General features: G+C 41.4%; 1 protein-coding gene across 2 annotated transcripts; it reads left to right on the forward strand.

Moving 5' to 3' along the window:
- Positions 1-10,856: 10,856 nt before the first annotated feature.
- LOC137748484 (uncharacterized) lies at positions 10,857-13,138 on the forward strand. 2 transcript variants are annotated; one of them, XM_068488644.2, is made up of 2 exons: positions 10,857-11,146; positions 11,781-13,138. In XM_068488644.2, the coding sequence occupies exon 2, from the start codon at positions 11,796-11,798 to the stop codon at positions 12,840-12,842; it is 1,047 nt and encodes a 348-aa protein (XP_068344745.2). In that variant the 5' UTR covers positions 10,857-11,146; positions 11,781-11,795; the 3' UTR covers positions 12,843-13,138. The 2 variants fall into 2 exon arrangements, with proteins under 2 accessions (XP_068344745.2, XP_088545749.1); XM_088689623.1 differs by having other exon boundaries at positions 11,013-11,146; positions 11,353-13,138.
- Positions 13,139-13,290: the final 152 nt, after the last annotated feature.

Below are 13,290 nucleotides of genomic sequence, written 5' to 3' on the forward strand. Positions count from 1 at the left end.
CCTCAGAACCTTTTCTTTCCAATCCAAAATCGTTAACGGTTCCTCGTCATACGTCAAATCTGGATTTATCTCTAACGGTTGAGGAGGTATCACATGCAACGGATCGGCAACATAGTGTCGGAGCATAGACACGTGAAAAACGTTATGCACTTTAGCCAACTCCGGAGGCAACTCCAACCTGTAAGCTACCTCACCAACTCTTTCTGTGACTATGTACGGTCCGATGTACCTGGGACTCAACTTTCCCTTCTTTCCAAACCGCACAACACCTCTCCACGGTGAAAGCTTCAAAAACACCCATTCTCCGACCTTATACGTTCTGTCCGTAGCATGTCTATCTGCTAAACTTTTCTGTCTGTCCTGAGCTGCCTTCAGGTTAGACCTAATTACCTGAACATTTTGAGTAGTCTCCTCGACAATCTCCGGACCTACCAAGACTCTTTCTCCAACCTCTGACCAACATAACGGAGTGCGACAAGACCTACCATACAAGGCTTCAAATGGCGCCATGCCAATGCTCGAATGGAAACTGTTGTTGTAAGCAAATTCCATCAAATCCAACCGCTGGTGCCAAGCATCACTGAACTGTAACACTGATGCTCGCAGCATATCTTCCAAGGTCTGAATAGTTCTCTCGGATTGTCCGTCCGTCTGTGGATGATATGCCGTACTGTAAAGTAGTCTCGTACCCAAAGCTTCCTGAAAAGCTACCCAAAACTTCGATGTGAATCGTGGATCACGATCCGAGACAATACTTACAGGGACACCATGGTATTTTACAACCCTTGAGATAAATAATTCTGCTAACCGGCTCAAAGAATACTTCTCTCTCACTGGAATGAAATGTGCCGACTTAGTGAGCCGATCAACGATCACCCAAATGCCATCAAAGCCATTATGTGTACGCGGTAACTTGTACACAAAATCCATAGTGATATTTTCCCATTTCCACTCTGGAACGGGAAGCGGCTGTAACAATCCAAACGGCTTCTTTCTTTCTGCTTTAACCTGCTGACAGACAGCACAACTGCTCACATACTCAGCTATCTCCCTTTTTATACCCGGCCAATAGTAAAATGGTCGAATGGTATGATACATTTTAGTCGCTCCTGGGTGCATGGCATAAGCCGAGATATGTGCTTCATCGAGAATTTCCTTCTTCAAATCTGCATTACTAGGCACGAACATTCTACCTTCTAACATCAACATGCCATCAGAATCACGAACTCTGAGGTCTCGCCTCCTTCCTTGATCTCGAGCTCGAATTAGTTCTTGAGTCTGTTCATCAGCTACTTGAGCTTCAAGCACCCGATCAACTAAGATTGGCCTAACTTGAAAATTAGCAAGTAATGCCACATCTCGATCTTCTGCTTCTAACCTTACTCCCGTAGCACGCAAGTCTACCAAAAGAGGAATACGACTAGCGTACAATGCATTGATACGGCCATGTGACTTCCTGCTAAGTGCGTCGGCTACTACGTTCGCACGACCTGGGTGATAATCAATCGTGCAATCGTAATCGCTGAGCAACTCCAACCACCTCCGTTGACGAAGATTTAGTTCCTTCTGGGTGAAGAGATACTGAAGACTCTTGTGATCTGTGAAGATCCTACACTTCTCTCCGTAAAGATAATGTCTCCACAACTTCAACGCAAAGATGATAGCAGCCAATTCCAAATCATGTGTAGGGTAATTCGTCTCATGGGTTTTCAACTGCCGCGAAGCATAAGCAATCACCCTACCATGCTGCATCAATACACATCCCAGACCATTCAAGGAAGCATCACTATAAACCTCGAAATCACCACTATCGTCCGGAAGTGCCAAAACAGGTGCATTAGTAAGACAATGCTTCAACTGCTGGAAACTTTGCTCACACTTATCATTCCATTCAAACTTAACATCTTTCCTTGTTAACCTCGTCAGTGGCAAGGCAATCACCGAAAAATCCTTAACGAATCTCCGATAGTATCCCGCCAAACCAATGAAACTTCTCACCTCAGTGACGGTTCGTGGTTGCTCCCAACTTTCCACAGCTGCAACCTTTTGAGGATCAACAAGAATACCTTGAGCAGAAATGATGTGCCCCAAAAACGCGACTTGATTTAACCAGAACTGGCACTTGCTAAACTTAGCATACAATTGGTGTTCCCTCAACCTCTTCAACACCAAAGTAAGATGTCTAACATGCTCTGCTTTGGACTTAGAATACACCAGAATATCGTCAATGAAGACAATAACAAATCTATCCAGGTAAGGCTGGAATACCCGGTTCATCAAATCCATAAAAGCTGCTGGTGCATTCGTCAACCCAAATGGCATAACCAGAAACTCGTAATGACCGTAACGAGTCCTGAACGCCGTCTTAGGAACATCATCCCTACTAATCTTCAGCTGATAGTACCCAGACCTCAAGTCTATCTTAGAAAATACACAAGCACCTCTCAGTTGATCAAACAAATCGTCGATACGAGGCAATGGATAACGGTTTTTAATCGTCACCCGATTCAATTGTCTGTAGTCGATACACAGCCTCAAAGTCCCATCTTTCTTTCTCACAAACAACACTGGAGCTCCCCAAGGTGAAGTACTAGGCTGAATGAATCCCTTATCCACTAATTCCTGTAACTGAACTTTCAATTCCCTTAACTCAGCAGGAGCCATACGATAAGGAGTTAAAGAAATAGGATTGGTACCTGGAAGCAACTCAACATTGAACTCCACATCTCGATCTGGGGGTAAACCAGGTAAATCCTCAGGAAAAACATCAGGGAAGTGTCTAACCACTCTCACATCCTCAATTCTGCTAGGAACGGTCTCCTCTAGCACCACATGAGCTAGATACCCCTGACAACCTTTAGACAACATCTTTTTCGCTCGCAAAGCCGAAATAACACCGTGTCTTACCCCACTCTGCTCACCCACAAAAGTAACCTCAGGTAATCCAGGACGGTGAAACGTAACTACCTTCCCGTAACAATCAATGTTGGCACGATAGAAGTGCAACCAATCTGTGCCCAAAATCACATCAAAATCGACAATATCTAACGGGATAAGATCAGCGGGCATAACAACACCTTCTACTATCACTGGACATCCTGGGTACATACAATCTACGACACATCTCTCTCCTCTAGGCATAGCGAATTCTAAATCGTACCCTAGAGGTGTGGGGTGAGGTTGCGTCAATTGAGCAAATGTATGAGAAATAACGGAATGTGTAGCTCCACAATCAATTAAGACTCTAGCAAAATAACCAAGAATATTTAACGTACCCATTATCAAGTCCGGGTTGTTCTGAGCATCCTGCAGGGAAATATTGTGAATACGCCCCTGGCCTTGCTGTCGTCCTCCACGACCTCTGCTCGCATGAACACCGCGACCTTGAGCTCCACGCCCCTGACTGGGCTGACCCATCTGTCTCGAAGACCCTGCACTACTAGTGGCATTCTCACTCTGCTGATATTGTCCTCCTTGGTACCACTGAGAACCACCAATCGGAGCTGGAGGATACGGCATGTAATTGCTGGGATACGGGGGATAACCACCTTGTGAATACGGGTCTTGGGGGTATTGATACGGTCCCGGGGCATAGGGAACAGCATCACCCTGATAGTGATAGGCACCACCTCTACCTGCTTGACCATAATTACTCGGACCTTGGATTTGCCGAATCGGTGCAGGTGGCGGCATAAAGGTCTGCTGCGGCTTCTGCTGCTGACCCTGGGGACAATTCACCGCTCGATGTCCCACCTGTCCACACGTGAAACAACCACCGCTGCCACGTCTGCACTCGCCGAAATGTCGGTTATTACATCTATGGCAAAATGGAACTCGGTTTCGGCCACCATCACCTTGTCTCTGGCCTCGAGCACCTCCATAAAACCTACCTCCACGTCCTTGTCCAGAGGCACTGAAACCACCACTAGACGAACTTGAACTCGCACCACCCCTTTTAAAGTTCTGAGTTTGGCGAGGCCCAAGCGATGTTTGACCTTTTCCTTTGTCGTCTTTCTTCTGATTGCCGTTTTTCTCTTCGTCACTATCACTTGACATATTCTCTGAGTCCTCTACCCTCAATAGTATTTCATAGAACTCCTGGTAGGACTCACAGTGAGTAGTAGTCACCATAGAACGCCATTTCTTCTTAGTGCCCAAGCGAAAACGACGAAGCATCTCCGCCGGATTACCAGCGACATCAGGATAGTAACGAGACAAATCAGTGAACTTACGATAATACTCGTTAGCTGTCATCTTTCGTTGTTTCAACTCAGTGAATTCCTGTTTCTTTCGGTCGATATACTCAGGGGGTACAAATCTCCTCTGAAACACGTCCTTGAAAACATTCCAATCGGTCCTCTGAGCTGGAGTCAACATACGAAGTTCTTGCTCCCACCAAGCTGCAGACTCCATCTCCAGAAACCATGACGTTGTCTCAACCCACCTTTCCATAGGAAGGTTCCCCTGGTTATGTAACACACGGAAAGTCTTCTCTATGTGTTCCAACCAACGTTCTGCGCCTTCATGACCCTCGTTACCTTTAAACTTATCCAAATTCAAATTATACATAGTCTCCAGAGGAGTCCTCTGGGGAGGGCGCATCACTGTTTGAAGGGCTGTAGCAATCACTTCCCCCAACTGAGTAAGATCAGGGAAACTAGGCTCATCTGAGCGACGTGGTTCCCGACGAGGCGGCATGATTCTGACAGAAGACACCAACTATTAGAATACTCACAAAGACACAGGACTGCCAAACCTAGGCTCTGATACCAAGCTGACACACCCCGACCGAGATCAGGGCGTGCTGGCCGTCACCCGAAGGTGACGTAACCATGTGCGCGTGCGGAAGCTATTAAGAAGGTAATATAAAAGTACGAATAAATAAAAACCTAATAGCATACAAAGTACTAGTGTATGTGAGACACAATTCAGAGCAAGTCTACAACAGTCCAAAAGGAAAAGATACGACATATGTACACCCGAAGGTGACCCTACAATGGTGAGTGTCTGTCAGAAATGCCGGGACGCTCTCTGGGATAAACCACCGAACTTGCTAGACCACTAGAACCTGGAGGGGCGCAAAAACAAAAGCGTGAGTGGGCAAAAACAAAGCTCTTTGAAAACTCTTTAGCAAAATACATTCTAACCCCTCGCCGTAAAACCTGTATACTTCCCAGAAAATGAACATATATACGTATGTATAGGTATGTCAATCATGCTCCACATATACCATTTATGCTCGAGAATATGCCACAACAGAATCTCATAATCAAATATAAATGCTCAAACGTAAATCACATCAATATCATATAATCTAGCAGCCGGGAGTCACCTAACGTGACCTGTACGGCTGTAGATAGAGCTCCACGCTCAACTCAACATCTGAATCTGCACACAAGTCGGAGCCACCTAACGTGGTCTGTACGACAGGACTGGGTGTAATATATACGCTCTAGTGCTACGATCACGTGAAGACTGTGCGAATAATCGCGGGTCACCTACGAGTCGGAGCCACCTAATGTGGTCTGCACGACAAGGCTTGCACCTAACTTGGATCCAAGGCGAGCGTGTGGTGCTGGTGAACATACACGTGAAGGACTCTGCCCCTCTCTGGGCGGGAGCACTAACACCGGGGGTGCAGATATGAGCTCTCTAAACATCTCAAACTACTATTGCATAATAAACAGGAATGCATAACCACCTGAATACCGCTTACCTGTGCATCCACCGCACCAAATACACATGTATATATGTATGTATATCACCAATAATACATGCAATGATGCGTAAACAACATTCATATAATGCATGGCATAAAACAAATAACATTTTCTATTTAATTTCTGGGAATATAACTGTATATAGGTATATACGGAAAACAAAAGCCCACTCACTGATAATTAGAAGGGTCGTAGCCCCCCTGCCTCGAGTGCGTACGTTCGTCCTCGGGAAACGAATCACCTATACGCAACAAAGTTACGAAAACATTAATTTAAAAGCACCTAAGCAACTTCTCGTAATAACTTCTCATACATTGCTCAAAATGGACAATTGAATATACCAACGTGATCTACACAACCTCAGGATCACACCCATATTTTTAAAATAATTTTTGGACCACGCACGCGCCCCCACGCGCCGTCCTAGGCACGGACCCACGCGCCCCCACGCGCAGTCACGTGCACTGCACACTGACGGCGTCAACTGACGCCGTCAGGAATATTCCGTTAACCTGACGGAATATTCCCTAACTGACGCCGTCACTGCCGTTAGGAATATTCCGTTAAACTTAACGGAATATTCCCCTTCCTTCTCCGGCCAGTCGCCGTCGCCGGCGCCGCCGCCGTCGCCGGCGCCGTCGCCGGAAAACTGGAAAAATTTCAAACTTTGTTTTCTCCTTCGTTTTTCAACCATTTTTCACGATTCAAAAGCCAAAATGAAGCTTAGGACTAGTAGAATCACGATAGACTAGTTTCAAGGCCTAAAAATTGCTAGATCATACCTGTTTTCAAGGTCAAAACTCGGCCAACTTTCGAACCTAGCCTTCCCGACGTCCAAACTCGTCCAACGAACTACTCCCAAGCTCCTAGGAACCTCACAAACACCACTACAAGCTTAGAATCTCCTAAAACAAGCTAGATTAATCTTGCATGAACAGTGTTCAAATCGGACCTCGTCGAAACGACGTGAAAACAACGATATCCTTACCTGAAAATGGCACCACTGGACTGCTCTCAGCCTCACGAGCACGGTGGTGGTCTTGGTTTCTTGATTGGTGAAGGTTTGATTGTGTTTGTGTGTTTGCAGAAGGAAGAAGAAGAAGAACTCGGGGAGAGTGAGAGAGACAGGGAAGAGACAGAGAAGAGACAGGAAATGAGGGAATCCCGGGGGAGTGAGACGAGGTGTAGGAGTGTGTGTGTGTGTGTGTGGTCCTACACACCACACAACACAAAACTACACGTAAAAATAACAACTAGGGGTAAAATTGTAATTTCCATGTACGTTTTAATAATTCCGGGACGGGATGTTACATAAAGTTATTTCCTTCTTTTGGTAAAAAAAAAAAGTCAAAATCTTAATAGTAATTAAAACTCTGAGTCTCCGAATGTATATGGGGTAAAGCAAGAAAAACTAAATTTGTAGGTAAAATTTACAATTTAAATAATATGTCATCAATAGAAATAAACACGTTTATCAACGCTTAAGTTATAATTCAATTATTAGCTTCTATATTATTGATTTTACAGAATTTTATCTACAAATTAAGCTCTCTCGCATTACTCTTTTCGTAAAGAGTAATTGAAGAAGTATGTTTTTCATTTTGCTTTTGTAACGTTGCAACCTTTCCGGGAAGGAAAAAATAAAGGTGACAGAAATATTAATTTAAGTTAATTATTTAGCTCAAACTTCTTAATTAAGCTTAAGTTAATCACATTAAATTGATTTCAATTTGCTGGGATCCATTATGCTTTTACAATTGATTTACAAAACCCATCAACATCAGTAGGGCACTGCATGTTTTTTCGCTTCTCTTTATAAATCATTTAGGCTACTTTTTGTCTTTCCTTCGAGTGGGACTGGAAATGCAGAACATAGTGCGTAATTTATTCAAACGAGGCACTTCATGGGAAAATTTTTTTGGTTGTCACGAGAATACAATTGGTAGACTACTTATTTTTATGTAAATGGTGAGAAATTTTATTATTTAAGTTATTAACTTTATATCCCATCATTTATATAATGATACGTGGTATACCACCTTGTGTGCTGATCACATTGAAAAATCTCTTCTTCATGTGAGGACTTTACAAATTGGGATTGGTTTGAATTGCTTTTAGCTTTAGAGGGTACCTAATTTTGTGAGGAGCTTTTTAGTCAAAATAATCTTTGAGATTTGCATAACATATTACTTTACTTCCTGAAATTGAAAATCAACATAAATGGTCTTTGAGATTGTCCACCATCCATTATTTTGGTCATTTTGTTAAAAATTCCGTTAAGTGTCCCGAAATCCATGAAATTGAAAATCAATAGAAATGGTCTTTGAGATTGTCCACCATCCATTATTTTGGTCATTCCGTTAAAAACTCCGTTAAGTGTCCCCAAACTGTTGGCCAAAAGTTTGGGCAATTTTCAAAGCTTTGTAACTCAATTGTTTCTTAACCAATTCGACCCATAATATATTAAAATGAAAATAGGAAAGTGCAGAACAAGATTATACCTCAATGGTTGCCGAAGATGGCCAGAAAATAGCCTGAAAGGTGATTGGTCCGTGCGAAAACTGGAAAACTCGCCGGAAACTGGGTAAACTTTAAACGTTCATAACTTCTTCAATACTCAACTAATTCGAGTGATTCAAAAACGAAAATCATATTTTTCGATGAGATGAATAAAATGGTACCTTTCTTGATGCTAAATCGCCGTGATTTGGCAAAAAAAGGGCTTGAAAATGGTTAAATCGAGACCAAGACAGCCATTTTCGAGCCGTTTTCCGGCCAAAACACTGCTATTTAGCTGTCGAGAAAGGTACATTCTCTTGTTCTCGTTGAGACGTATGATTTTCGTTTTTAAATCACTCGATTTCGTTGAGTATTGAAGAAGTTATGAACGTTTAAAGTTTACCCAGTTTCCAATGAGTTTTCCTGTTTTCCCACGGATCAGTCATCTTTCATACTATTTTCCGGCCATCTCTGCCAAATATTGGGCTTCCAAATACATATAATCTTATTCTACACTTTTCTATCTTCATTTTGATATATTATGGGTCGAATTTGGTTAAGAAACGATTAAGTTATGAACTTTGAAAATTACCCAAACTTTCGGCTAAAAGCTCTGGGACACACTGAAGTTTTTAATGGAATGACCAAAATAATGGATGGTGGACAATCTTAGAGATCATTTCTATTGATTTTCAATCTCAGGAGATGTGTTATGCAAATCTCAGAGACCATTTTGGCTAAAAAAAATCTTTATGAGATTGGCGGTATAAATTTTAGAACGCTAGTATGTACGTTTTGGCTAAGTTTTCCATTAGCAAGTACACTGTTTTTTCTTAAAATTTCTTTCTATGTCTTCCAACGTCTTTCTCTACTCTTTTTACCATGAACCTTCATCTTATAGCCGCATTTTTAACCAGAGAAATCATAGGTATTCGTTCACCTGTTCAAATCACCTTAACCGATTTCTCTATGTGAAATGAGATTTTTAGATTTTTAGATTCATGATAATGATTAATTTGATGGTGGCTTCAACTCAACATCTGCTCTTGGGACTTTTCTATCGACCTGTTCCATACGATTTTCCAGCTCTACGAGAGCTTCGAGTAACAACTAGTTATATTCATGGTGGGCTCTGTTGCATGTAACGGCCTTAAGAGCTGCCATGTGGCTTATGCCTTGGTGGTGTTTGGCGACCTGAAGAAACGTCCACCTCCGCCATTAATTTACAGAGCCAAGCCTTATCTTCGAGACTTCTGGAAACAGTAGCAGTATATAGCCTTATAGGACGCAACACCGCACTCAAAAAATTTATATATTTAGTACATGTCAAAGGTACACAATTGTAGTTATCTATACCACACACTCGCACACACGTCAAAGGTACACAATTGTAGTTATCTGTACCACACACACTCACACACACACACTCTCTACAGTCTTGTGCAAAGTGTGACCGAAATTGATCGGCCACACTCTTGTACTCCAATGAGATGGAGTTTAGTGGCTCATCCGTGGGTTTTGAGCTAAAGAAAAACCCATAACTGATGAAAGGCCTTATGTTTGTGTATAACCCTCCAGCCGATTTCTTGTGTTAAAAGAAATGTTTGAATTTCATTTTATAATGCTTTTCTTGAGATGTATGGAAGTTGTTGGATCATAGTTCAAGCGGCCTCTCTAAGTTGTTGGATCACAGTTCAAACGGCCTTTCTAGCTAACCTTTCTTTTAAGTGATATATTATAACAAGTGTAAGCATCTTATAGGGTGACTAAAATAGATGGCTAAGATTTGTTTTGATGTAAAAGAGAGAAAGATCTCCCTTCCTCTCTCCTCTAATGGTAATATCACACTTCTTGTATGAAGGGGAGGAGGATTTTCGACTATTCTATTCTCATCTCCTTCCATCCCCTCCTCTCACACATTGCTTTTTGTCTTATTATCTCTATAAAAAAATCAATATAAGATGTTGACATTACTTAACCGTGACCGTTCAAATAGGAGGGTATAGAAATGTAGAGAGATTAGGAGGGTAGAGAATTCTCCTCCGTATGAAAGAACAATGCAATATACACATCATAATCTTCTATATTCTCTCTACAACTATTACCAGAAATCCAAAATGTTTAAATCCTTCTTTGAAGCTCAGAAACATAACCATACAGACTAATCCTTAGGCCACATTTCTATTAGTAATGAGAAATTTTTAGTGTGCTCAGTGGCATACTACAAGTAATTTTAATTGTTTTTTTAGTATCTAACTACTTGTATTATGACATTTTATATATCGAGCCATTCTCCGTCACATTGAAAAATCGATGATTCTGGTGGGGAAGAGATCCCTTTCGAATCTCTCTCACCAAATTCTAGGGATCTGAAGATCGGGTCCTTAAAATTTGATCAAATGACTATAAACAGAAGGTATTTCTAAAAGTTATAATAATTATAACCATTTGATCAAATTTTAAAGATCTGAATCTCCGGATCCCTAGGATTTTATGAGGGGAGATCCGAGGGGATCTCTTCCCATGCTGGTGAGAGTAAAAAAGCAGAGTGTAGACGTGTCGACGAGCCATTTGCCCAAATCGCCGTCTTTTATTTCCGTAACCGGCGGAGTAAAAAGGTTAGTCGTTTCAGAAGGCGGCAAGGAAAGCACAACATTGAAGAAAGCACCCCTCATTCTTATTCCGTGCCCAAAAAACCCTAAGACTCCAACATATTTGCGAAAAAACCACGATTGTGAAAGCTTCTTGTCTGCCAGTCAGGAAGGGCATTTTCGGATTCACAAAAAAAGTATCCGCTATTTCGTATTTTTTCGATCATTTCTTCCTCCCCAGAAGGACAAACTTTGAAATAAATCACAAGAAGAACAAGAAGAAGAAGAAAATTACAGTCGCAGTCAGATTCTTGAATTTCCATTCCTGATTAGAAGGTAAGATTTTAACACATTAAATAATTTAAATCTTTATATTTTTCTGTGATTTTTTTTTATGTCTAAATTTCTGAATAATCTGTATGTTTATTGCTCAAGTAATTGAACTTTCTGATCGCTGTTGTGAATTTATTGCTGTTGAAATTCAGTGGAAAAGAAAGAAATCCAAGTTTTGAATTTTCCAGTTCGATGTTTTTGTTTACCAGAAATATTGGAAGCTTCCTGAAGTTTATGGACTTGACTTGGATTTGGACTTAGTTGACTCAAAGATTCAAACTTTAGTTCATTTTCCTGCATTTCCTCGGAAACCAAACAGAGGGTTATCTGGTTTTTCTGTTTCTGTTCATAAACTTTGGTTTAGTTATTAGATCGTTGAACATTGTCAGGATGAAATTTAATTAAGAAAGATATAAAGGTCTGAATTTGATGGGGAGGGGAGTTCTCTGATTGGAAATTTGCAAAACCCTAATTGGTGATAATAATTTGGGATTTTTCCTTTTTTGATGTTGATAGCAAAACCCTAATTGCTGGTTTTGGTAATTTTTTTTGGGGGATCTTTCATAAATGAAACCTTGACTTACTTGTCGTTTTGATGATTAATCGGGAATTGATAAGGAGCTTCTCTTTTGAGCAGTTGTACAGAGTTTTGATGAATAACCAGTCTACCGGGCGCAACCAGAGACCCGCCAAAGGGTTGAAGGTGAAACAGGCAATTCAGATTGCATTGATTTTGGCTGTTTGCTTCTGGTTGCTATACCAGATGAAGCAGTCACATGGCAAGGACTATAGTGAAAGTTCAAAGGACAAGGCTAGCGAAGAACGCGGTTCTGATATTTTAGGGCGTAAGGGGAGTGCAGGGTGGTCAAAAGTTGGAGCTGTGTCTGCATCAGAAGATCCAAAACATGTAGGAGAAGTAAGTGTAAAGAAAGAAGATGGAAATGTTGAAGAGAAAAATGAAGAAGAATCTTTGCAGAATGTAAATGAAGCGAATCAGGTTGAAAAGGAAACAGAAATTCAGAAAAAAGAATTGAACAATAAAGATGATAATTCTGAAGGTGAAGTTAAAGGAAATGATGAGTCGGTGGGGCTCGACAAGAGTTCTTCGCATGAAGAAAATTACCAAGAGGGGCATGAAGGTACGCAGGCAGTTTTCGCTGATCAAGATGGTGCGAAACATGTGAATCATGATGAAGTAGGAGAGCACAAGGAGCAAATACCACAAGATAAGCACGAGGAGCAAGAAAATGGAAAGGGACAAGCTAAGGAGCCAAAGAGATTGGAGGAATCTAGTACCACTGACAAGGAGCCAAAGAGTACTACATACGAGGACATTTCAGTACGACGCGGTGAAAGTAAGAATGACTCTCTTGAGGGCCAAAATTCAGTGGTAGACGGAGTGGTCCATGGCTTTGATGATGTGAATGGCGTGCCAGTAGATGGCCATGATCTCATAGAATCCATAGTGACTGGAACAGGCGGTGATCAAGCAATTACCGGACATCAGGAAATGAATTCGAGTTCTAACAATCAAAGTGAAATCAGCAAAAACGCAGTAAATGAAGAAGTTGGGTCTAAAGAAGGAACAACTGGTGCTGATTTGGAAGCCAAAAGCAAAATCTCAGAACGAGGCTCGAACATTGACATTAAATCGAAGGTGGAAACAAGTTCAGACACCTCGAGGATCGATAGCGTTTAAGAGACTACACAGGGAGGCAGTTCCTTTTCAGATTCATGGAAGAAACAAAATGTCATTAACATTACAAGTATCTGCAAAAGCAGAAGAAACTAGAGGTAGAAAGTGAGTTGAATTAGTAGCATTTCTTCTTGAGTGACATTGTACAGTCTAATTTCGAGTTTTCTTACAAGTCGTTGGACGTTTTCTTGGCCTTAGATCCGAGAACAGGTGATAATTTGATGTCGAATAGTCATACATACGTACTAGAATGTTTACTTTCTCGGTGCTATTACAGAAATAAAGTTTCGGTTTCAGTTGATATTACCATTCAAGCTGGTCCTTTACTTCTGCAATTACTATTCTTCTGATTCGGTGATCTCATCAGCAAGATGAAGCCTACTATCAATCACTACTTACTAGAGATAAGTAAGAGGATAAGAACTTGTCTATAACGAGATGCTATTGTGGC

The sequence above is a fragment of the Pyrus communis genome, chromosome 2, assembly GCF_041283825.1.
Source record: "Pyrus communis isolate YQ-2024b chromosome 2, ASM4128382v1, whole genome shotgun sequence".
NCBI classification, from domain to species: Eukaryota; Viridiplantae; Streptophyta; class Magnoliopsida; order Rosales; family Rosaceae; genus Pyrus; species Pyrus communis.